General features: G+C 33.0%; 1 protein-coding gene across 1 annotated transcript; it reads right to left on the reverse strand.

The window, feature by feature from the left end:
- Window positions 1-2199: 2199 nt before the first annotated feature.
- LOC133205916 (uncharacterized) lies at window positions 2200-25221 on the reverse strand. Its single transcript, XM_061341810.1, has 8 exons — window positions 25111-25221; window positions 22569-22656; window positions 14377-14489; window positions 12269-12793; window positions 11271-11358; window positions 9805-9955; window positions 4899-5084; window positions 2200-4334 (listed from the first exon to the last, which is right to left on the reverse strand). The coding sequence occupies exons 4-8, from the start codon at window positions 12786-12788 to the stop codon at window positions 3657-3659; spliced, it is 1623 nt and encodes a 540-aa protein (XP_061197794.1). The 5' UTR covers window positions 12789-12793; window positions 14377-14489; window positions 22569-22656; window positions 25111-25221; the 3' UTR covers window positions 2200-3656.
- Window positions 25222-26559: the final 1338 nt, after the last annotated feature.

Genomic DNA, 26559 nt, shown 5'->3' on the forward strand with positions numbered 1-26559 from the left:
CTTATATCATAACAAATACAATAGCATCATTAACCAATCAACATTTATCATTAAATTGGATCATTAGCCTACTGATTCATGCAGTTTTTACGGGAAAAAAAATTACTTGAAAATTTGAAGTCATTGCAGGCTGCAAAGCGGTCTTATAGAGAATGGTCCTTTTACATACACACTTCAATTTCCAACATCTTTTGAAGTATCAATGGAATATAATTTTGAATTTTGACCCCTTTTTTGCGAAAACTTTTTATTGTTTTCTTAAGGTCCATTGGCCCTCTGATGGGAAAGATAACTCTCACTTGGATAAATGACTATTATTCCTTTACTAAATTGTCATTAAAAAAGAAAAAAAGACATATTCTGTTAAATTTTACTTCTCAAGGTATGCTGAGATTGTAATTGTAAATTTAATTACTTTTTTTTTTTTGAAACTCATTATCTTAGCAAAATATTGTGTAAGTAAACAGAGGAACAGCAAACCTTACAAATGTAGATTCAATTATCAACTATCTGATAATTTTGTTTCCTTTTTTAGCAAGATGAAAATTTGAAATTAGTAGTTGTTGTTAACACCAATAATTGGCAATTAATTTTCTGTCTTGCTTTCTGAGGACCACTATCTAAATATCTATAGAAGCAAATTACTGTAGATAACTGAACAAACATGACAAATTTATTATCACATATATTATTTGTATATTACTGTAGTAAAGCCCACAAAAGCAAAATGGTGAATATCCAATAAAGTAAAATTATAGTGAAAATCAACAAAAGCAAAATAATGAAAATGAAAAAAAAGCAAAATAGTGAATATCAAAAACAAGCATAATAGCGGATATCAAAAAATGCAAAATTATACATTAAATTGTATACTTCTTTTATTCAATTGACCTTTAATTAAATTTTCATAGGTGAATAACAAAAGGTGATTACTTCTCTCAAAATAGCATACAATTTTCCCTACAGAGCCCTGCCCAGCACCATATCCCTTGACCCAGTGGTCAAGAATTTCACAAATCTGATAAAAACACCATTGCTCATTACAGTGTACAATTTTTTTTACTTTGTTTGCCTCCTAGATGCCTAAGTGCAGAGAATGAAAATTTCAAATGAATCAATTCATTTTCACTAATAAACTTTAAAGAGCCTAGCCCTAACATAAGAATCCCTGTCCCAGGGGCCATGAATTTCACAATTTTGGAAAAGGCACCCTTGGTCATTATAATCATGCACTTTTGGAAAATGCACCCTTGCTCAACATAATGCACTTAGTTTATCTGCTTAATTTCCAGGAGCAGAGAAGATTTTCACAGAATTAATACATTTTCACTCTCTGATCAATAGAGCCCCACCCTAACACCAGAACCCATGAGCAAGGGGACACGAATTTCACTCGCACAATGTTGTACATGTAGTTAGTCTGCTAAATATACAGTGAGAGAGAAAATTTTTAAAGAATTTATGCATTTTCACTAGATGTTCAATAAACCCATCCTAACACCAGTACCCCTAACCCTGGGGCCATAAGTTTCACAATTTTGGTAAGGGCTTCATACTTATTATAATGACAACAGTTTGACTACCTGATATCCAGAAGTAAAAAAAAGATTTTTGAAGATTGTGTGAATTTTTTATGGTTTTGGCTCCACCCTTCAGGCCCTAGGGGAGCACAGGCCATGAAATTCACAATTTTTGTTTCTCTCTGCCCATAGATGCTTTATAGCAAAATTGATTGAAATTGGTTAAGCTGTTCAAGAGGAGAAGCCAGAAATGTTTAAAAGAGTATGACCGATGCAAGACAGATGATGACAGACTAAAATGGGGTAGCAATAATCTAATGAGATGACCTAAAAAATCTTTTTAAAGTCTTTCTCTGGAACAGCAAAGTCATGTTTACCTAGTCATACTGATATTGAAGCATTTCATGTTGTTGGATTCAAGATCAATTAATTCATGAGCCTATGGAGCTAATGTGGGGTCAGAATATGGGCTCCAAAGTTTTAGTGGGAAGAAAGATTAAAAAATTCTTTTAAAAATATTCTTCTGAGGAAAGCGCCAATGTGACTCAGGTGAGCATTGTGGTCCAGGGTCCTCTTCACAGATTTCTGATGATGTGGATAATGGCGTATGATCAACATGGAAAAAGCAAGCATTAGATTTGATGTCAAATTCCTCTCACTCCATAAATTACACACTGCACAAAGTACTTAGCATCTTTATTTTTGCATAATTGTCAATAAAGTTGGCAAGTGCAATAAGTACTGAAGTTTAAGGTGAATGCAGCTCACAGCCCCATTTACTGGCTTATATTGCACATTGTGATCATAGACATTACAAAGAAATTCAAAAAGAATTAGAAATCACAAAACATACATTGTTTTCTTAACAACATTGAAAAAAAAAACTGCCCATTATGTCTCTTATCTATAACCATTATGCTATTATCAGTTTTTGGTGGTGAAATAAACTTGCTTAACAACAGCAACAATTTAGATAATCCAGGTTACAATGAAAACTTCATCATGCATAGTTCAATCAAGCTGGTATCTTACCATTCCTCATGAGATTTACAAATATTTTATCTAATTCTTCAATTGGAAATGCAGAATTATGCATTTTTAAGCTAACGAGATCTTGAGACTACAGAATTGAGTTATTCTGTATATTTGAGACTACACAAATCTTCCGTTTTAAAAATTCAAAAAGTATGCTTAGTTGGAATAGTGGTTACTGAAATACAATCCATCTCAAATGTCCATTAAGCCATATTTAAAAGTTCTCAATACACACTGTTGATAGTACCATATTACAGCAAAATATGACTGGAGTGCAAAGTACAAGTCACCACAGTTTGACCTCCTGACCCTTATGTTCATTTCTAATGATGACATTGTATAAATCTAATAGATAACATATTTATAAGTTACATGTTTCAGGTCATGTTTGTAAGTCAACGCCAGTGGTGGTACATGTTCATGTATACATGTAAGTACTGTATAGAATAGTCATCATCTCAAATTAGATGGCACTAAGATAAGATTTCGAGATACCAATTCATTTAGACATATCCATAGTGTTGGAAATATTGATGTTCAAGATAACGAAGTTTAACTGTTGAGATTATATTAGAAGATAATGATCAGAATAACTTCATCCTCTAAAAGAGAAGACCTTGTTTCATTTGCATATTTCAAGGTCAAAGGTCAAGGGCAGTGACAATTCCATTGGCAGAATTTGAAACACTTTGACTTACTTACAAGTAAGTATAAAGTTACATGAGGATCAGAATGGGTCATCCACAACAGGGATTATTTCATTTTGTAATGTGAAGGTCGAAGGTCAAGGTCATCATCAAATCTGGTCTGTATTTCAAATATTCTATCCTGCTTAATATGCATTAAATTTAAGTTTATACTAAAGATTTCTTTATCTCCACAGTAAATAAAGTGCAAAAGCAGGTGCAAAATGCTGACACAGACAAATGCATGGACATAAAGATTAAATCCAAAAATTTTGGTAAACTTTGCAATCCAGCCCAAAAATAGCAGATGTGCACACTGTGGTACATATGTATATGCTCATGCATTCTGTTCTTTAAGTCGTCCTGATTCAAGTCATCTCACACAAATTCAAACAAACACTGCTTATTGGTCCTTTCAGGAAACTACTGGTAAATTTTCATTAGAAACACAAGAGTGAGCCTTTACTGTTTCCTCTGGAATGTCTGCTGCTTGACTAAATTGAAAACCTGTTTCTGTTTCATCATTGCAGTCATTAAATAAAGATGTAAATTTTTCAGAACCAACATCTTTAAGGGAGCTGATGTTTGGTGATGGTTCTTCAATTTCAATGTCTTCAGATTCATTTTCTTGATTTTCATTGTTTGTGTTTTCTGATATGTTATCTTCCAATTCATTGCAATAGTAAGCAAAATTACCATATCCAGAACTGCTTAAATATTCAGACTGGTTGCCATAGCAATATGCATGATTTGCAGTAGTACCTAGGCTTTCATCTGACTGTGAGATTCCACAATTGATCAATGAATTATTTGGGGTCTCTTCTAGGTGGTTTTGAGTAGGATTTATATCTGTTTTGGTAGTGCCACCATCTGGACAAAAATGGGAGTCAGCATGTCCTTGAATTTCACAGTTATCAGTGATTAGACTGTTTGATTTGTTCTGCTCTGAGACAATACATCTGATTGGTTGATCCACCTGTGCCATGTTTTGATTGGGTGCTCTTTGATTTGTTCCACTTGTTGTATAGGAATCACTTTTCTCTGCACATTCTCCATCTTCTGAATTTTTCTCATTATTGGATAAATCTTCTTCCTTTGAGGGTAAAAAAATGACAAATAAATATTACATTGTAGATCTTGAGTTCTAGGTTATTGACTGAATATTGGGAAATATCCATGCCCAGGGTCTTTGCAAACCAAGCTTGCAAGGTCTGCATCTGTGCAAAGATTGAGGGCAAGTATATTATTCCTGATACTTGGTCAATAACCTCTTTGTCACATGTTTTAAAGCTCTTTTTTTTTAATTTATATAAACAAATTTTTTTCTGAATATGGTTACATCATAAACATCTCTACAAGCATAAGTAACTGCCTGTACTGCAGATGCATGGCTATATTTGATGAAGGTGATGTTACAAAAACCTAGGTATCAGAAAAACAAAGTCCCCTGGCATTTACAGTGCATGCTGATATGGCTCTGTAAAAGCCCATGTTCTCCCTATACAATATATTAAGAAATATATCAAAATATGTTATAACAATATTTAATTCACAAGAATATGCATTATTTATATGTTTTCTCCAAATATCTAAACATTAAAAGATTACAAGGTGATCTTTCAATACCCAGTAATTGCAAATCATATACTAGTCTTACTTTAGTGTCTGGCTCCTCATCAATATATTGAATTGAGGACACAGATCCCAAGGGTGTGTTGGGTCCTGTGGAGGGGGCAGTCACAACTAACAATGGCATGGTGTCCAGGTACTTATTGGGAGAAGCCACTGATTTACCATTGCCCACTTGGTTGTAGAGATCATTGTGTTTTAACATTGGACTGTTCTGAAAGGATACATTATTAATAATAATTTTAACATTCAATACAAATGGCCCATAGGTCTTGATGGTTACACTAATTCTGGTTTTTTTGACATACTCTCTACAAAATGCCATCTTTATGTCACATGACTCATGTGACATAAAAATGACAATTGTGACATGTAAGCCTCTCCAGTTGCAATGATAGAAAAATGTACATTGCTCCATATTTTTATGCAAACATTTTGTCTGCAAGAAGTCCAAGAATTCTTAACATTAAATGCATTATGTTATTACTTTGCTTCACCGTATAGCCAGCTGACATTAAAATCACAAGGTTTATTGCTCGATCAGTATATCTTCACAATCATGTTTCTCAGCTTTATGTTCAGCAGTATTAAGGAACTCTTTTCAAAGATGCAATGCATTTCCAAACTAGGCCATACAAGCATAATGAAACTTAGACCCAGAGATTCTTAATTTTGCAATTTTAGAAGAGAGCTGAGTGCTCAGTACAATATTATGCATGAGATTTGACTTCTAAATCACCAGTGGTAAAGATGCTCTGGGACATGAAACCCACATCTTGGGACATGAGTTTAACAAGTTGGAAGAGTGGCCATGCATGATCATAACAAACAATCAAACAGTTTTTCTGTTAGATGTCCAGAATTGAAGAAAATTTAAAAAGAAGAAAATGCATTTTTGATTTATAATCAACTTTACCAGATCCTTGAACCTTGTCTCTGGTCCAGGGGACATGAAAGACATTTTTGTACAGGGGCATTGTTTATCATAATCATGCAAACATTTTGTGTCCTTAACTCCAGAAGGAAAGAAAATTCTATTCAAAGTCACATGATACTATATATTTCATTATGTGATCAACTAACCCCACCCTTTGGCTTGATCTCATGACCGAAGGGACATAAAAATTACATTGAGCAAAAGGCTCAGCACTTATTATACATGCAATAAGCCTGTAATGCAGTTCAACTGCTAGATTCCAGCAGTACAGATGATTTCAAATATCGTATAAGCAGAATTTTAGTGAGGATTCAATTTTGGCATTATTAGCAAGGGTTTGAGATCACTAAAATTCAATATTGCTAACAATTCATTCCATACTGATGGTAATATGTATCTATCTCCACAGTATTTTGCTAAAATTGCTTTGCACTAAAGGATAAATCACTAAATTTGCATCCCCCTAAAAATTCCACTTTAATTTATGGTATATAATGCTCTTTTTTCAATATACATGTATATTCAACATTGCCCACCCTGAGGCCCTGAAATCACTATAAATCACTAGATTAAGGATATGAATAATCCCATCTTTAAGTTTGTTTAATGTTAGCCTCTAGTTAGAGGGCTTTACAGTTACTCAGGAAACTCTTTAAGTTGTATGTGCCAAAAAAATGTTGTCATAGGATCCAGTACCATTGACTTTTTAAGGTAGCCTAAGCTCTCTCTCTCTCTCCCCCTCTCTCTCTCTCTAAATGTCATTGAGATAAGCTTAAATACAGCAAATCATAATTTAGCACACATACAAGAATGTTCATGTCAATTTATTTCCTATCAGAGAAAAGATTTGTATATCTTCATTCTTAAATTCCAATTGAAAATATTTTTTGGAAAACAGCCATTTGTTGGTAAGGTTATCATGATGGACAAATCATGACAAATGCACCCACTAAGGAAAACAAAAATAAATAGATGAGCTCATACTTATTCTGTGATGTACGTATCATACATGTTACATGTCAATCTGTTGACCTCTGAAGGAAGCTGAATTAATGCTGTGATATATGTACCATTTCAGATCTATAAAGATGTAAAAGGATTAGGTCTGGGCAGCTAGGGCACATAATAGGATTAAAATTAGTAATCAGATGAAGAAAAAAGAAAGGATTACTCCCTGTTAAGAGAAATTGATCAGTCTGTCTTCATAATGGGATTTATGTTGAGGTAACTGCACAAATGTTACCAGCTCACAATGATATTTTACAAATTTAAACCGTAAAATTCGGAGACAAATCTTACATGTCTCAAACACACACAAAATCTTAGATTGTCATCAGTTCATTGTCAATATACATATGTTCAACTGCATCTGACATTTTGTCATGTCTTGATTCCATGTTTTTGTCAGGTCTGTCAATTTCACTATATTTGTATGATTATATGTTTTGCAACTTTATTACCATAGGCGCAATGAGTAATCTTCCTATTGTCTGCTGTTTCACAAGAATTCAAATGAAAACAATATCTAATTCAATGTTTGTTGAATTATAATGTTGGAATTGAATTCTTGACAGATACTGTAAACCAACTATTATTCGCATCATCTTTAATTCGCAATTCGTCAGTTTGAAATCAATCCGCTGCGATTAATTTTCGTGACTGAAGAAACATTCTCTACAAATGCAAAGCAAAATAAATGGTTCGCGGCTATAAATATTCGCGAGTTAATGAAGGTCGCGAAACTCGCGAATACTTCTTGCACACGAATAAAAGTTTGTTTACAGTAATCTTTAATTTGTTAAAATGCCAAAGTACCATTTAAATGAACAACCAAAGAAAACAAAATGGAGGACCAAATTTATACCAAAGGCATGAATCTTTGTGAAAATGAAGAGTTCATCATTGTGACATGTAACATTGAGTAAAATGACTGTAGTTTAGCATTACGGTAATTCTTACAGATGGAAAAAAAGCATTGAAAGTTGGGAAGTTAGATTATAAAACAACCTTGGAATGCTACGTACTTGTATTTTTCCTTTAGCAGCTAGCTGGAAATTTAATTCCTTGTCTTAAGAATTCTTTTTAATTTTGAAAAGATTAAATGTAGAAAGACAAAATGCTACAAATGGTGTCTGAAAATAGAAACATCTTTTGAGTTCATAATTGGGAATGATCTTTATATCACCGTAGTCACTCAGAGCACATCTGATCTGTTTTTGGGTGTTGTGGACTGCTAAGTTTAGGCAGAGGTGAGCACAACTGGTCTGTAATTTCCATAATATCTGTTTTACTTTAAGTTGAAATTTTGAACAATTCTTTTCTGCATGGTTTGTTACAACTATCAAAATTTTAAGTGGAATAGTCACGTACCTAAGTCAGAGTGGAATAAGTGGCACAAGAAGTTGGATACAGTAAAACTAGTCTAATCTGGATATTGTGTATTCTGAAATCTTGCCTATTGCAATGTAGACTTTAAGCCCTTTAAGTAAATTGAATTGTTTAAAATGTTGTCTACTCCGGAATGTTGTCTAATCTGGCCAATTTCTGCAGAACAAGAGGAGTCCGGATAGTAGCAAAACAATGAAGAAAAAAAAAAGATAAGAATTTTGAAGATATTTTTACTCTGCATGATATATAAAATATTGCTTTTATTAAAGGTTTTTCTTCACCAAAATGTTTCCATTAGAGAGAGAGAGAGAGAATGTCTAATAAGTCTCAGTAGTCAGAATTAAATACCTAAAATAGAGAAGAAAAACAAAAAAACTTCAGTAAAGCTTTAGGCTTTCATTCTCTCTCTCTCTCTCTCTCTCTCTCTCTCTCTCTCTCTCTCTCTCTATATATATATATATATATATATATATATATATATATATATATATATATATATATATATATATATATATATATATTAGGGATGTCAACGAGTACCCGGTTAACCGGGTACTCGATCAAACATCCGAGTATCGAATACTAAAAATGGTACTCGGTTACTCGGAAGTATATTTTTTTCTTATTTCAAAGTACATATTTTTATCAAAAACTTATCAAAAAATTATTAAATATTCATACGGTAATTAGCGTGTCGTCATCTACACCTGTAAAACACCCATTATCGCCTGTGGCTGTGTATATACAGTAATTAATGACCAATCATCTGGTACACAGCTTTTCTCATCTATTGTGGTCCTTAATTTTCGGAGGCTTCAATGATTGTTTTCAGTAAACATCATTTAAGTATTGTCTATTGTATTCAAATCGTTTTTAAATTATTTAATTAATATACGGTAGCGAAATCGGACAGGCATAGAAATACCGCTTCCCACTTCAATAGTGAAGAAATATTTAGAAATAACTGAAGATTTAAAAAAAATTTGAAAGTTAGTTTGCATAGTAGGTTTAGTGGGAAACAACCAAATTATGAAATAATATTAGATTAGCGATCCCAACAACGTCTTTTCCTTCCCTTTCATTTGTCTAACATCACAAAACTGCGTAACAGATTGTCCTTTTGCGTTGATGAAATAGGTCCTAAACAAGAACTGTAAACCATTTTAATTTTTTTATGTATTAATTGTGTCTTTTGAGTTTATTTGATAAATAAATTTGGTACCAAAAAATCATTTCCCTTTGACTCAGTTGTTTATATACATTTATAAACGTGATAAAACAGCTTTGGGATTTAACAGAGCTTAACCGGGCCCAAGAAAATTAACACACTGTCTTGTATTTTCATTTTTACCGAGTACCCGGGTACTCGATCGGAAAAACGTCCGAGTAACCGATTATCAAAAATTGACCGATTTGACATCCCTAATATATATATATATATATATATATATATATATATATATATATATATATATATATATATATATATATATATATATATATATATATATATATTTAATATGTATTTATAGGGAATAAGTAAGTAAACAGGCCCCCATCAGTCCTACTGTTTCAAAGCTTAGGTTTTTTTTGTCATTTTGATAATTACCTGACTATGGCCACTACCAGAGGAGCCAGCTCGGCTGTCTTTTGGAGATCCGTGGACCTCCTGATTGGATGAGTGTAGAGGGAGGCGGTAGTTTGTGGTGGCCAGTCGGCGAGATGCTGCTTGCTCTTCCTGCCACCTCTTCCAGTAGTTTCTGTTATAGAAAACAGATGAATCCAGTATGTACTGTATAAGTTCCTAGGAAACTTTAAACTGATATGGCTGGTAATTTTTGACAATCTGATACAATTTCAATATAAAGCTTATTTGTCAAGAAATTTCCCACTAATCAGCATGTACATTCTGACATTATGCAAGTTGTAAACAAAGATTCATGTACAAAATAATGTTTTATATAATAATGTTAGACTATTAATAGGCCTTTAGGACCAATGGAGGAGGAGAGGGAGGGGCTTTAATATGCCCCTCATTTAATTTATTACTATATACTATAGAATGGAATTAAAATGCTAATTAATGGTTATGTTCCCTTAGCAATAAAGTATTGTGACCTTTTTTTGTTTGTCAAGGAATTTCTGTTCAGTATTTATGTTCCTCCCAAACTAAAATTAACCCCCCCCCCCTTGTGCCTGAAAGATCTTGAAAGACCAAATGTGACACAGTTCCAAAAAAAAGGTGAAACCTTGCTGATAAACATTGTTCTTTGTTAAATGAAACCTATTTTCAATTTTATTGAATGTCATTGAACTGTATTTTATGTAATTAAACCTCATGATCATCTTTTGCTAATTGATACATATGAATGTTAAAAATGTTTGTTTTTCATAAAATACTCATTTACAGCTGATCTATATCACATAGATATACTAGATCTAGATTTTCAATCTATTTTTTTTAAATTTATTTATTTTAATTTTTTGCAAATTGTATCTTATAATAGAATTCTCATAAAAATAGTACCATAAACCTAAATTCTAGCCGATATGAAATACTTGATCATTTTGCTAAGTAACATTGAATATCCTAATTTCTATGGTAACCAATTTAGTCATATTTAATGCATGCATATCGCTAAGAGGATAATTAAGTAGAATTAGAGCATCAGATGAATTGTGGTACTGCAGATTCACAAAGACCAAAGCTCTGGCTGGCAAAAGTATTGCATAATGATTGAAAGTAACCTTTTAGTCCTAAGAAGTTTCAACTGAAATATTTGATCATAATATTTTTCAGGATATATTTCATAACTTAATAATCTAAGTTAAGATAACTTTTTCTCATTGTTTTTCTTTCAAATTCCTTGTAAACAATTTGCAATTTGAAGTGTCAAGGAAAGCAATTATCATGATATATGGTTTGAGAAAACAGATTGTTATATAAACATTAAAACATACAATGAATATGTCTGGACAAAATATAATTGCAATTATTGAAAGGTTGAATTTAAAACCAACAATTCTGAGATTATAAACACAGACTTAATCAGGAACTATTTTTCTTCTTCTTACCTTGCCCTTATAATCCCTGCTATTAGGAAAAATGTTCCAATGATAGAGGCACAGGTTGCTATGACTACCATCTGAGTATAACTCAACCCTGAAATCATCAAAAACCAGGCATATTACATTTCCGCAAATTTTTAAAATTTTCATTTTTAGATTTCCACAAAAAGTTAATTTTCTTATGTTTCCGCAAAAATCATATATGTATATAGCTATCATTGAACCTAAGCACAACGTTTCTGCAATTTACCTGAGATCTAGAGTGACAACACAAACTTGACATTCTGCGTAAAGAATATGCAAAATATGTGAAACACAAAGTTGCCAGGACTGAATTTTTAAAGAAGTCTGAGATACAAATATAGTGCCTGAACAGATGTTAGATGTTTTGGAACCAAATTTTTAAATGTGAAGGTGGCTGTAATGGTAACTTTCATACAAAGAAAATATCATGTCGTGCTAGTGCTAAAGCTACAGTGTCATTTGGTACCTATTCAAAAGTATAAAGAGTCCATATTTAATGCACTTTCAATTATTAATTAACTTTCATATGTACCAGTACATTCATAGTCCTAAAGCTTTAGGTCTATGGCACATTTTTATGCAGTGCTACAGCTTTTAATTTTATCACTGTGATATTTTATAGTTCTATTTTATTAATATGTGATATTTTATCATACATGTTATACTTTGTGATTTTATTAATAAATACAATTTAATTTATATGAATTTTTACCTGTGTTCCAGTGATCCAAGTAAAATATTTGAAGAATCATAATACAATATTTTTTGCAGAATCATAAAAAAAATTTACGGAATCGTAACTTATATTTTGTGAATAGATCTCCATAGACTATGATTCTTAAAAGATTTAAGGGAAATATCTAATGAAAATTTTTGACTCCTTGCCATGGTCTCATCCAAAATTTGGAAGCCATGATTTGAAGAAATTTAGATTACATTAGGGGGCTTTCATATCATGTAAGTAACTGTAGCCCTGTTACCTCCAGAATCCTCCCCCTGGGCATGTTTACTGGGTGGATCCACTGCTGTACTAACATTGTGGGCCTCTGACTGATTATTCTGAGACTGAAGTTGTTCCATGGCCTCCACTCTTCTTGAATAAGTTCCCATATTGTGACAATTGTTAGAAACTGTTGTGTTTTGATCCTTGCCAGATGGTTGTGAACTTACAATTAAATCTAAGGATACAGAGATCCTCCGCTGTGAACTGGAATTATCACTTGGGAATACAATCCGAGTAAGAGTCTCTAAAGTAATGCAAAAATCTGATTCAGCAGAAAAAATTCCCAATTCCTTTAGGATGAGCTCCAGCCTGTTGTAAATTTGACAGTTACTCTGAAGACTGGCAGACACACGGACACTGTCTTTGTGTTTGTGGTCAGTATCTGTTGGGAGTGGTGGTAGTATGGTGCCACAAGAATTAGTCTGTGCTGATGAAACTGAGGTGATCTCAATGATGTTTATCAGTAGTATCCATATTATGGACCAGAGAACACGCATTTCAACTGGAATGGCATGAAAATATATCAATGTATAAATTTTTGTCAACTGTAGTCCGAAAAGTTGTTTACAGAATGACAGACAATGAGATAGATGGATAAATGTTTGAAGTGAGATGGATGAATGATCAATAATGAGACAGATGGATGGATAACAGACAATGACAAGACAAATGGATGATGGACAATGAGAAAGATAGATGGATAACAGACAATGACGAGACAAATGGATGATGGACAATGAGACAGATGGATGGATAACAGACAGTGACGGGACAAATGGATGATGGACAATGAGACAGATGGATGGATAACAGACAATGACAAGACAAATGGATGATGGACAATGAGACAGATGGGTGGATAACAGACAGTGACGAGACAAATGGATGATGGACATTGAAACAGATGGATGGATAACAGACAATGACAAGACAAATGGATAATGGACAATGAGGCAGATGGATGGATAACAGACAATGACAAGACAAATGGATGATGGACAATGAGACAGATGGATGGATAACAGACAGTGACGGGACAAATGGATGATGGACAATGAGACAGATGGATGGATAACAGACAATGACAAGACAAATGGATGATGGACAATGAGACAGATGGGTGGATAACAGACAGTGACGAGACAAATGGATGATGGACATTGAAACAGATGGATGGATAACAGACAATGACAAGACAAATGGATAATGGACAATGAGGCAGATGGATGGATAACAGACAATGACAAGACAAATGGATGATGGACAATGAGACAGATGGATGGATAACAGACAGTGACGGGACAAATGGATGATGGACAATGAGACAGATGGATGGATAACAGACAGTGACGGGACAAATGGATGATGGACAATGAGACAGATGGATGGATAACAGACAATGACAAGACAAATGGATGATGGACAATGAGGCAGATGGATGGATAACAGACAATGACAAGACAAATGGATGATGGACAATGAGACAGATGGATGGATAACAGACAGTGACGGGACAAATGGATGATGGACAATGAGGCAGATGGATGGATAACAGACAATGACAAGACAAATGGATGATGAACAATGAGACAGATGGATGGATAACAGACAGTGACGAGACAAATGGATGATGGACAATGAGGCAGATGGATGGATAACAGACAGTGACAAGACAAATGGATGATGAACAATGAGACAGATGGATGGATAACAGACAGTGACAAGACAAATGGATGATGGACATTGAGACAGATGGATGGTTGATGGATAATGAAACAGATAGATAAGACAATGAGACAAATGAATGATGGACATTGAGACAGATGCATGATGGACAATGAGACATCATATAAAAGCTGTTGGAGGAATTGCATTTTGAAAAATTATCCACAAAGATATAGACACAATACATGTAGAAGCTTCTCTGGTCAAATAACATAAATTGCATTGCATTTCAGAATATACCAGATATGTTTAAATGACAAGTATTTTTATAATTTCTTTTTAGAAAATATCACAGTTAAACTATGTGACCAATTGACCATAGATCTATTGAGATGATTCTTGGATGAAATAAAAACTTACCAAAGTTTGGTGATAAATGTCAGCAGCCTCAACTGGAAAATTGCACTAGAAGAGCAGCCTTAGTCCTATGTTGACAATATAATATATATACCAAATGGTGAAGTCGACTGACTCTGAAATGAAAATGAAGAGTACTGACTGGCTAAGAATATAAAATATTCATGTTAACTATTCTTATAACTGCAGAAAGAGTTTAGTACCACTTTCCTAGGTAGATCAATGAAAATATCAGTACAGGTGGAAAATAACCAATATATGTATATGTTTTTGTCATGCAGGTTTCTCATCTCCTTGACAACCAATTTACCGAGCTGTATAACAGAGAAGTCTGTGTACTTATTAAATATTTTATTACATGTGAAATTGCTTTTGTGAATCTTGCAAGCATCGGTTACACTATTGGAGAATCTTTTTGTAGTCGATATTGCTGATTGTGTGAGGTTCCTTTCATTTTACAACACATACAGATAACGGAGATAAATAATTGATGACTCCGTCTCTTCCGTATCCATTTTCCAAATAAAGACAGCAGAAAGACATGCAAAATTTAATGTAAGTTTTGGGACTGGTGCAATTATGGCTATTGGGTATGATGGCTGTAAAAAAAAAATCAATACAGAAGATTGATAACAAATGTGATACATTTCCTTAAACCCGCTAATTTTGTGAAATTATATCTCCGACTGAGAGCAATATCATCATATTTGAGTGTATAATTGTGTAAAAATTTCATTCAGATTGTTATTTCAGTGGAATTTTATTTCTATTTTACCTAGCTTGCATGGTTGTAATATTTTGAATGCATTTTAGCTTCTTGAATTTATACTTAAAGGGGACATTATTATAGTTGCAGGGTATATATTTCTTTGAAATTATGCAATTTACCACATAGGAAAATGCAAAGAGGACATTTAGTTAATAAAAAAGAATCTCAGTGGCATAAAAAGCAATGATAAAACAAAAGATGTCATGCCTTAATCACATTGCTTTAACTTTTAGATTGATATTTGGAGTTTGTCATCCCTGTGAGAATTTGTTCACTTCTATCAAAAGGTCGCCTAAAGATTTAGATAGATATCTATATTGTGTGCACTTGATAAGTAGACTGGGCAGAGAAACCTTTGAATTCCCAATGAGATGATATTCTACTCATTTTTGGTTATGACAGGTCACAGAAAATCAATGTTTGCTCACATAAGCCTTGACATTAGAGAATCTTTGTAAGGAGAAGGTTTATAAAGATGAAAAAAAAACTTGACCAGTATTTCATACGTGCTGCTACACCTAAATTTTGGAACTGTACTTATCAATAAAAAGCTAGCCTGAGGCCATTCCCATTCAACTCAACATGCACAGACAATGTCAGCTTCGACCTACAACAATGGATCAAGGGTTCTTTATCATGCAAGAGCTCATTACAAAAAGGGACTTAGTTTTTAAGGTCTGAAAGACCCATGCCCTGCAATCTACTGCTAAGCAGCTGGCAATGGAACTGTCAGTTCTTTCTAATTTCAAATTTCTAGGACAGACCTACCTGGGAGTCTAAACTCGCAACCTCCGTAAATGAGGATAATGAACCACTGAGCCACCACTTCAGATTAATGAAAAAAGAATTTGCAAATGAAGTCAGTTGGCAAAAAGTAATAATGGTTTAAGTAATTTTAATCTATGAAGAAATTGTACTGATACGTACATACATGTATATTATTTTGACAAAGTAATTAGTCTTCTCTTTTTAAAGAAGTCTATAAAAACCTAACACTATCCTGGCTGAGGGGACAATGGCTTGAACACTGAGTAATGAATATACATGTATACCACTTCTGCCCCTGTGCAGCACTGGATTAAATTTGCTGAAAATAGATTGTAAATTAACTTATGGCTTGAAAATATTAAACCCAACCTGCCCTTCAGTCCTAACTGTTTTTTTTAAGAGATCAATCCTTTAAGACACCTCATTAAATAAATGATTAAAAGACATTATAATTCTATAATAACCCCTCTCTGTTTTAATTTTTTAAACTTCCTGTATGCTCATTGGGCTGAACAGCTTAGATTATATATATGAACTAGTAAACTTTTTTTATTTATTAATTGATCCATTCAAATTTTTAATCTGATTATATATCAAGGTAAAGGTCTAGACAAAGCTGAATCAATTTCAAGCAAATATCATTGATAGATACATAGTTAAAAAAAGACTGAAAATGCATACAAATAAGCTATAATCTATTATGATGTTTAAGTAAAATTTAGAAGAAATTATCTCCATGCCATATGTTATAAATGCATTCAACAATTCCCCTTGCAGTCAGTCTTTATAACGCTATTATTCATTGCAACAATTTCCATTTTGTTAACAATTTGAGGTACTTAGGCAATATCAGTACATGCAGTCACTAACTTTAAAAAAATTATCCCCTGATTTTTTGCACACAAAAATGTACCGATAATTCCCTTAAATAGCACGCATAAAGAACTTCTGAGTTTATTAAGCTAGAGCAGACATCAATATATTGTCACATCTGTGAGGTCTAGAAATTGACAGTTTGTTCTTTATATAGATGTTTTTCTCTGCACTGCACAGATGGTAAAACAATCAAACTCAAAGCCAAGAGAAACACAACTCCCCAATCTCCCCACTTTGTTATGGAACATGAGATTAGTACAAGATTATCAATATTAAAACTGTTTACAAGAAAGACACCAGATATCTTTTTGTATCATGTATAAATACAGTGTCAAAAAACGAGTCTTTGAGAAAGCTGAGAGCTATTTCTATAACAGATGGTCCATTCCAGTAACATCAAAATAGAAAGCTGAATATCAGGAGATATATTTAATGGATAAAAAATAAACATGCATACGGCACATTGGTGTTCTACACAGCTTAAACAAACATCGCCCACAGAATTTGTTTCTTTGTAAAGAGTTAAAAGCAGGTGTATCCAATTGACAAATGAAGTATACAGTTTTAAGCTGTTTCAAACTGTGCAATTCAGATTATATATATATATATATATATATATATATATATATATATATATATATATATATATATATATATATATATATATATATATATATATATATATATATATATATATATAGGTATTTCTATTTAAATGTGGTGGTCAGGCAGGTTCGATCACCAGTGGCCAGTTAGCTTATGCAGTTACCTGGTACAACAAGATGTGTTTGTAAATACTGTTGCTTCCATATGGGGAATTGAAAGTTAAAGTCAGACTTGTTTTTGTATTCTTATGAAGCAGAATTTATTCACAAACATCTATGTGAAAAGACAGAAGTCTTTTGTTGTTGCCTTCATTTTGACATTTGAATATACATACCGGTAATATGATTCAATGATATTTTATCAATTAACAATATTTATTTTCATTCCTAATGCTGATTGGATATATCCCATTGAACTTGAAATAAAAGAACTACAGAGTGTGACACACTTGTTTCAAATCTGGATGTTTTACTTTAAGGCAAACTAACAACAAAGTTTTTATATGATAAAGTGATGACTTCAACTTTTCTATCATCAATTTCCCTTATTTATTTAGCAACATACCATAATCATCTGCAAATGGGGTTTATGTCTCCCATTTGACTCGATACTCAAAAGCATGTCCTATATATGAACAATTTCTAAAATGAGGCAGGCTTCTGACAAAGAAGTTGAAGATACAAGGATATCAACAAGTCATCATTCCACCAATTCTATTGTTGATGACTTTGTTTGCATATACAATCTATCGTTAAATCAAATGTTTCACTGACATCTTTCATACAAATTGTTAGGCCATTATTTTCACACTGAATTGTCTATGGATTTTTCAGTTTACAGGAGCACAATGTGGGTGTGATTGGTCAAAAGCAGATGCTCACTCCTCCATGGCACCCGATCCCACCTCAGTTTTCAGGGGTTCATGTTTGCTCTGCTCACAGTTTATATTGTTTGATTGGACTTTTGAGCATGAACACTGTTTGTTATCTTCACATTTCATTTAGTGAGCAAATTTGATAGTCACAAGAAGGAAAACATGAAAATTGCAAATTCACTATATAAAAACATTACAAATTCGTTTTACTGATATAACAAATTGGTTTTATAATTAGCTAAGTAAATCTGCAAGTCCCCAGAACTTTGCTGTGTTTGAGTTTCACTGTACATAGCTCTGTTAACCATTTAATTCAGGAGCATCTGTGAAACTCCAGTCTGTGACTGATTAAGTAGCGGGTGTCTACAATGTGAATTGAACCTATAACCATCAGGTTAAAAGTCAATTAGACTAGTACAACTTAACCAACTGAGCTGCTGGGTTAATAAACCATATAGAGCTAGAAACAGGGTGGCCTCACAATAAACAACATGTAGCCATTTCAATAAAGTAAATTATTTAAAAGTAAATTGCCTAATTAACTCCCATATGGGAGTTTACTCCCCAGAGAGTTTACATAATTAAATCAGAAACCTATGACTCTGTGGTATGGGAAAGCCTTTATCTTTCTACCTTGGATCAAACTCCAGTAAGCTCTCTTAATTGGTCTGAAATCCTTGCTGCCTATTTCAGAGTGCTGTACCAGCAATGCTATAAGTCAATTTCATCTCACCAATAATCATGCATATATCAGACATGATGGCCACTCTAAAATTGGTGTGTTCTGAAAAAGTCACAGCCACTGTGGGAACACGATTAAGTGCCAAACTAAGTGGTTTATTGCATGTGACACTGTACTATACAATATCCAGATTTTGTTTAAAGGAATTACTGGAAACTGTGCCATCTGCAAAAGCAGTTTAGGACAAAATGAAACATATACAACTAAAGAGCTGTCACCAAAAAAAATAAGCATATATGATTTCATCATGAATGTAACTTTTATGTTAAAAAAGGATGAAAACAACTTGGAGCCTTTGTATTTTTTAAAATTTGCTTTCAAAATATAATTTTAATTATCACATCCTGTCTTTCACAAGTCAGATATTATACTGCAAAATACTCTTTTCAAAAATTAAAACCTCAAGGACACAAATGCAAACTAGGTCATAATTATAATATTTTGTAAAGAATCTATTGTAAAACATGCAAACTTGCAAGTTTTTGAATAATCATACCTTTAATATGTAATTGTAAATAATCTTTTCACATATAAACTATTCACTATTTCTTGAATCTGTGACATTATTGAGAGCGCAAAAAAACTAACACATTTTCTCCTAGTATTTGCCGGTTGCGATAGCCTACTGGTAATGCACTCGCTTAGTGATTGAAAGGTCCAGGTTCAATTCACTTTCCCACCACCACATAAAACCTATATATATATAACATAGGTAGTGAATGTTCCTTTGCACCTCCCCCCCCCCCCCCCCCCCCCCATGGCATTAGAAGTGAAAGTCTCAGGTCTTTTGTATATGACCTTAAAAATGCAGGTCCCGTGTCATAGGAGGCATTCAGGCATGAAAAAGAACCCTCACTGCTCAATGGCCATGAGTGCTGAGTATATAGGTCTAAATTTGAAGGCCTTCACCAGTATATGATGATTGTCTCATGTGAGTGAAAAATTCTTGCAAGGAATTCTTGCCCTAACAGAATTGTTTTAACTAGTAGGAAATACACAAAATGCCACTGTGGATAACTCCTTGCTAATTAACCTAAATGAAATAGTTATTCAGGGTGAACCATTAAGTGTGCATGCTGACCGGCTTATAAGTTTGAACATTTACCTTGGAAAGCATTCAATGCACATGCAGATTCTGGAAACAAACTGTTTTGACACTTTCACCTAGTAAATTGTTGCTAATTACGGTACTAGTACTTAATTCTAACAGTTTAAAAGTTGAAAAGTTTTTAATGCATTACAAAGCTCAAACTGCAGAGAAAATTTAAACAAATATTTGCATGCATTTAAGTTCTACCCCTTTTCGAAAAAAAAAAAAAAAACATTTAATGAACTCCTTTTGAATTTCAATCTCTAAAAATTTTAGTGCTTCTTAATAAATGTTTATCAGCCAAACATACATATATATGGACATACTGAGTTCATGATGTACTTATTGTTAAGCAGAGGAATTTAACATATACAGTGTATCAGTTGGAAAATTACTTTAATTTACAGGCATCGTTTAAGATGGATATATGATCAATATTCAAGGGATAGAAAAACTCTATTTCTTGCATGAAAATAAACAATTCAAAACCCTTTGGTTGGAAATAAAACCTAACTAATGCCTTGTAAACAATAAATTTTGATCAGTTTATATTCTGTGGAGTAATCTACTCTTTGATCTACTCCTTGATGACTCCATTGTTTATGTAATTTGTTGGAATTTCTGCTCGTACACACCTTTCTTTTTATATGCACTGGCAGTAACTTATGATAAAAATTTAGACATTATTATAGCTTGATCTCTCCAGATGGTCCCTATACATTTATCTAATTTACTTTCCTTTATGTATAAAAAATTGACAAATTACATAAAATTATACTGGGTATTACTAAGTACACAGTGTTGTACATACAAATTGCCAGTTGATGAATTCTTCAACAGAAAATTTGATACAAAAAAGAAATACAATGTTATATTATTCATTCAAAATTCTAAGTTATCTTCTGGTTGAATATTTGCTAATTTTACACCCCCCCCCCCCCCCCCCCCCCCAAATGATTTATTTGAATTTGACTACAAAATGTGTGCTTTTGGAGAAGGTATAAAGCTCATACATATTAAGCCTATTGTTTATGGTTAAATGTATAGGATTATAACTCCTAGAGTGAAGTTTGTTTTTCCAACAGACATGATTAGTGATTATCTGCACTTTTATTGCCATTTCCCAAGAATTCTATGTTTATCTGCATTGAATTACCATTTCTTCTATCAATATGTAAGTATCAAGAAACAGCTTGCAATTCCAGGGTCATATACAATGTGAACTCTATGATCGAGTACCTCTGTTAATTAATAAACAAGCTCTGTATCAAGTGTCAGCTTCACAAAATATTTTAAGTATGAGCCTTTTTCTTTCTCCTGTTAATTCATTTGATTATTTTTCTACATTCATTGAAATTTTATGCTCAATTTCTTAATTTTGCAAAAACAATGTTGTATAGACTCGAAGATTAATAATGATGACCTAATCATGGTTCCTAGTCTTCTTATAGGTGTACAATGAATCTAAGCATCAAGTTAGTTAATTTGAGTACATATAAACAGGCCTTATCTAGATGTATTTTTTAGAAAAAAAATTGTGCTTCACCAAATTCACATTCCATATTCATTTCAAAATTATCTTGATTTCAGAAACCTGACCATGAATCAAATTGAGATACACTTTTTACTAATAGTTATACTTCAGAAAATTGCATGTAATTGCTATTTTCTGGATGATCAAACGGCTAGACTAAAGTTGTCGAAGCAGATTCATTCCCAGGAATGTAATAACTCTGTACATTTGTTTAAATGTTGCATCTGGGAATGTAATCTACCAGTAATGCTTCTGATGCTGCAAAATGACAATGTATAGTAGTATAATGGCCAGGTTAAAATGATTAACCATATTCATCTCATTCAGAGGAAATGCCCATAAAAGCGCCCACCTTTCATTTTCAATCTGAATATAAGCTAGTGCCGCTGCATCTAACATTAGAAAATCACATGTACATATACAATGTACATGTAAATATTAATCTAAATAGATACTTGTATTTCTCAACTAAATACAGAAAAAGATACACCTCAGAGGGGGGATGAGTTTTAGATGAAATACTTCAGCTGGAGCCAATATGATAATTTCCAAATGGAAATACTATAAGCTTTGCAATGATTAGACTTAAATGGATAATAATATCATTAAGATGCATTACCATGTATTGGATATATGGCACACCATTAGAGCAGGATAATTCCTGAAATATTATATGTCATTCATCAATGACATTCTTGCATAGACATGCAGTGCATTTGCAATTCTGAAGCCAGCCCTTCCTAATTAAGTGCTTCATATAGAATGTACAATTTCAGCCATGCTCCAGATGCTGCAAGCTTCTTTCCCCTTCATTTACAAAAAGAGTTGTGCATTAATAATTCAGAGTAGTGCAGACTAGGTTACTGTAGAAACAAGTACAAAAATTAGAAGAAAAAATCCTCACATATCAGCCAGTACTATTCTCAGACAACTCACCTACAACAAAGTGATGATAATAGTTCCATAATTACGTATTAGCCACCATGGCTTCCTGCTACAGGTATCAGTTTCCATCACATACTGACTGTAATTGATGTGGTGTTGTGTTTTATTGAATGACAATCTATTTCATCATTCCGGCAGGTACAGATCAGTAAATGATAGTTATTAGAGATTGTACTGTAATAATCAAAACAAATCCGGAAGCTTGTATTATACTTGCCAGACTTTAATGTACATTAAAAAAAACCAATGGCAATGAATCAGGACTTAATGCAGAATTTATGAGCTCAGTGGTGGTGCATCTGTATTAAAACCTCCAAATCCCAAAAGGATTCCCTTTGTTTCATTTCTAGTATAAATATTTTACAACAGAAGCTTACAATCTGGGCAAAAAAATGCTAGGAAATGTCATTCAGTTTTATAGTATGCCATTATCTTTTGTTTACTATAATGTTTTGTAACAATTTTATCTTTAAAAAAAAAGATTACATAAGTGCACATGCAATCTTTGAAACTAATCAATTCCACCTCTTTGCATTTCATAATAAGAATTTCATGAAAAATTGAACTCTCATCCTAGCTAAGCAATCCTTTTTAAAGATTGAATGATGTCTTGAGTGCTTTGGAATAGTTGAATTCCTTTATTTCATGGATATATATATAGTTATCATTTACACTACTCCTTTAAATATTTCAGTAGCGATAGCATCAATAGCATCACCAAGGTAGCATATTTATATACACCCCCATCCCCCAAATAATTTCCTTGTCAACCTTTTCCAACATGCATGGTACCTCCCTCCCCCCCTCAAAGTATACATCTTTCCTTTATGGAATTTAGAAAGAAAGCTTTAAAATCTGATAATGAGAGATTGGCACACTTATCTTGAAAGGATCTTGAAGCTAGATGCACACATTAATGTTATATATACACTCAGTCAAGTCAACCAGAAGATAAATAAACAGACCACTAAGGTATTGACCACTTATTTCTACAGAGCACAAAATCAATGTGGGGATAAACTGAAATGATGCATATCTTCTACTCCAGTATTATCGGTATCAAAAGGATGCATATTTATACTTTATCACTACCGTCTTACTGAATGGCAATCTTTCTTAAGTCAGACTGACGAAATTTTATACAATTATTTAGAAATTTTACTGAGCTCTTGGTATCAATTTTGAAATAACAACTGTATAAGAGTTAATTGAACTTAAGGACCAATGGGCCTTAAAGGTCACCTGAGTCTCCTATTTATTTCTGATCAGTGTCATATTATTTGTTTCTGTCAATCTTTAATTTTTAATTTGAAAAAATACATCTCACAATGATGTAATTTTATGCTAGCCTGGCCATTATACTCTCATAATTTATCTTCATCTTAAATCTTAAATATGTCTATCATGTAATTGTATGTCGTCTTGTACCCATGCTTAAGGAAGCTGACTCCAAGCAGTGATCTTATAGAAATTGACAATATCAGTTTATAGAAGTTGCATACAGTATTGTATTCGTATATTTTCAGTACTGGTTTATGATTGCATATCCTAAACTGTGATGATAAATTATGAAGGGGGATCATATATAGTAGTACCCCCTCCCCTCCCCCTTGTCATTCCTCTCCTTAGACGACAGTTGGCTTTCTGATACTCTGAGACCCTCTCCCCTTTCTTTTTAGAAATTTTGATAATTATGCATTAATAACAAGTAGCTCCAGACAATGTTATAAAGCACTGTTATGTACATTGCATAATGAAATATAGGTACATTCCTTACATTATGCAAGACTTACTATTACAGTGCATCATATGACTTCTTCAAATTTCTTCATTGCCATATAAACATTTTAGCAGCAAAGATCTTAAGTGAGCTTTAGTTAATGTATACAAATCTAATGCAATCTAATATTTCTCTGGCAACTAGCCTAACTAGGTGTGATTGGGAAACTCTCAATGTGGAATTACAAATAGCAATTCTATTTACATACAAAGTGGGTCCAAAAAAGGGTCAATACTACAAGCTATCATGTACAGTTCCTAAAGTCCTAGTGTAGTGCTCTCTCTCTCTCCTCTCTCTCTCTCTCTCTCTCAGCTGATCAGAAGTGGCAATGGTATACACTTAGTATATGAGGGTTCATTATACTGTATAGAGGATCAATAATTCATATGTCTGAAATTTAAATGCTTCAACTTATTGGGAAAAATTGGTAATTTTTTTTTTATAAAAAGGCATCTTCAAACTTAATTAGCTTAATTCAAGTACTTTTGTACAAATATGAGTTAAAAAAATGACAATAATTAATATTTGTATAACTGGTATTTTTGTTGATATGTATATTCACACACATTTATAACATATACTTGTATATTGATTACAAACCTTCCTTTCCACAAATAAAAAAAAATAGATCAAATTTGTTTCTTTTTTTTTTAAAAAAAAGATCCTTAAATAAAGAAATATTTAATTGTGACAAAGTAACAACAATATGATAAACTATCATCTCAAAGAATATCAGAACAAAATTATACTCACCAGGGCTTCGTGGTATTGTCCAAATGTTTTTCCTCCACAAAATTCACTATGTAAATCAATACACACTTGGTATAACAGTAATGTCAATCATTTTCCTGTTATTCTGAAGCAAGGAAGCCAGAATCTGTCATATACAGACTTGAGTCAGCAAGTCTTATGGCGGTCCATCCCAGGCACTGCCTCAGACAAAAGTGTTTCACTGCAGACTGATATTTTACAGATGGCATATATCTCATAAGCGGTTAATCCAATCAATTTAATTTGCTTATGAACCTAAGGATAACAGTGAATCAAAACCTCTGAAGCTGTTTCATTTGTTCTCTTATCTATTTTTTTCCTAGAAAAAAGCTGGTTCTGCCAAAATGTTTATTAGAGGGCAATTAATCTAGACTTGTGAGGATGGGATGTTTTATGCTTGTTTATGATATGGTTATGAAATAAATATTACTTCTCAAATAGAAATGGTTTCTCTTTTAACACTGATTTAGTGAGAATATCACCATTTGATTTGAAGGACACAATAAGGAGAAGGGGATGGGGTAGGAGGTGGAAGTTCTGTTTTCTCCTAACTCCCTATTTTGAAGATGGGAAGATGATGGGGGGGGGGGGGATTGGAAATAAAGTAAGACTTGCCTATTTGACATTTGTTGCAAGTTTTTCTCATGATAGAGGCAAGCAGAGCCAGTCTTCTAGGAAACAATCATTCCATGCAATATTTAACTTGAACAATGCTAAAACTTACAGATTAAGGGTACAGGTGTCCATCTGTGAAATAATTCAGATTTATTTATTATTCATAGAAACTACAATTATAGCTGTATCCCCAGCATGGGCTGATTTTGTGTATATCTAAAGAGTAAGTTATTGAATTATGTGTCCAATCCTATTGATTTATTGTCATTGAAATATGTTCAAAACAAACAAACAATACCTATAGAGGAAGAGGTATATTTGAAGGGACATAAAGTATTTTGATCACTCCTCCCCCCCAATTTAAATCATTCAGAGGTACGTTTCCATGATAATCAAGGACCAAAGATCCAAAAAGCTTTTTTTTTGGGGGGGGGGGTTCTTTGATAAAATCTGTAACAAAATTTAAAAAAAAAAAATTATTTTAGTAATAAGGAAATCAATTGTTCAGTGTATACTTGTGGCCGTCCAGGATGTTCAGAAATAAATTTTGCAAACACGTACCTTTCTCTCTCTCTCATTTTACAAATCACAGATTTAATTGTAACTGTACACTCTTCCTGATCCTAGATTCAGATCTCAAATAGAATGTTCAGTGATGCTCTCAAATGAGAGTTATCTTTCCTACACTCAGCCATGTATACATATGCTCCATCTATCAAATACATTGCAAACACTATCAATATTGGTTGATGTTGGCCTTTTTTTTTTTTTCTAGGGAAGACATTTAAATTGTAAAACACCAGTCCCTTTCACTTT

This window comes from Saccostrea echinata, unplaced genomic scaffold, assembly GCF_033153115.1.
Source record: "Saccostrea echinata isolate AGI-Se365-2 ecotype Australia unplaced genomic scaffold, CSIRO_AGI_Sech_v1 ptg000054l, whole genome shotgun sequence".
NCBI classification, from domain to species: Eukaryota; Metazoa; Mollusca; class Bivalvia; order Ostreida; family Ostreidae; genus Saccostrea; species Saccostrea echinata.

Bases quoted from the DNA above. Each gene is read 5' to 3' on its own strand.
- LOC133205916 (XM_061341810.1), bottom strand. From the start codon at position 12,788: ATGCGTGTTCTCTGGTCCATAATATGGATACTACTGATAAACATCATT. The intron at 11,359-12,268 runs GTAACAGGGCTA...TGATGATTTCAG, and splicing joins CCAGGGGGAGGATTCTGGAG to GGTTGAGTTATACTCAGATG. The intron at 9,956-11,270 runs GTAAGAAGAAGA...TTTCTATAACAG, and splicing joins GCAGGGATTATAAGGGCAAG to AAACTACTGGAAGAGGTGGC.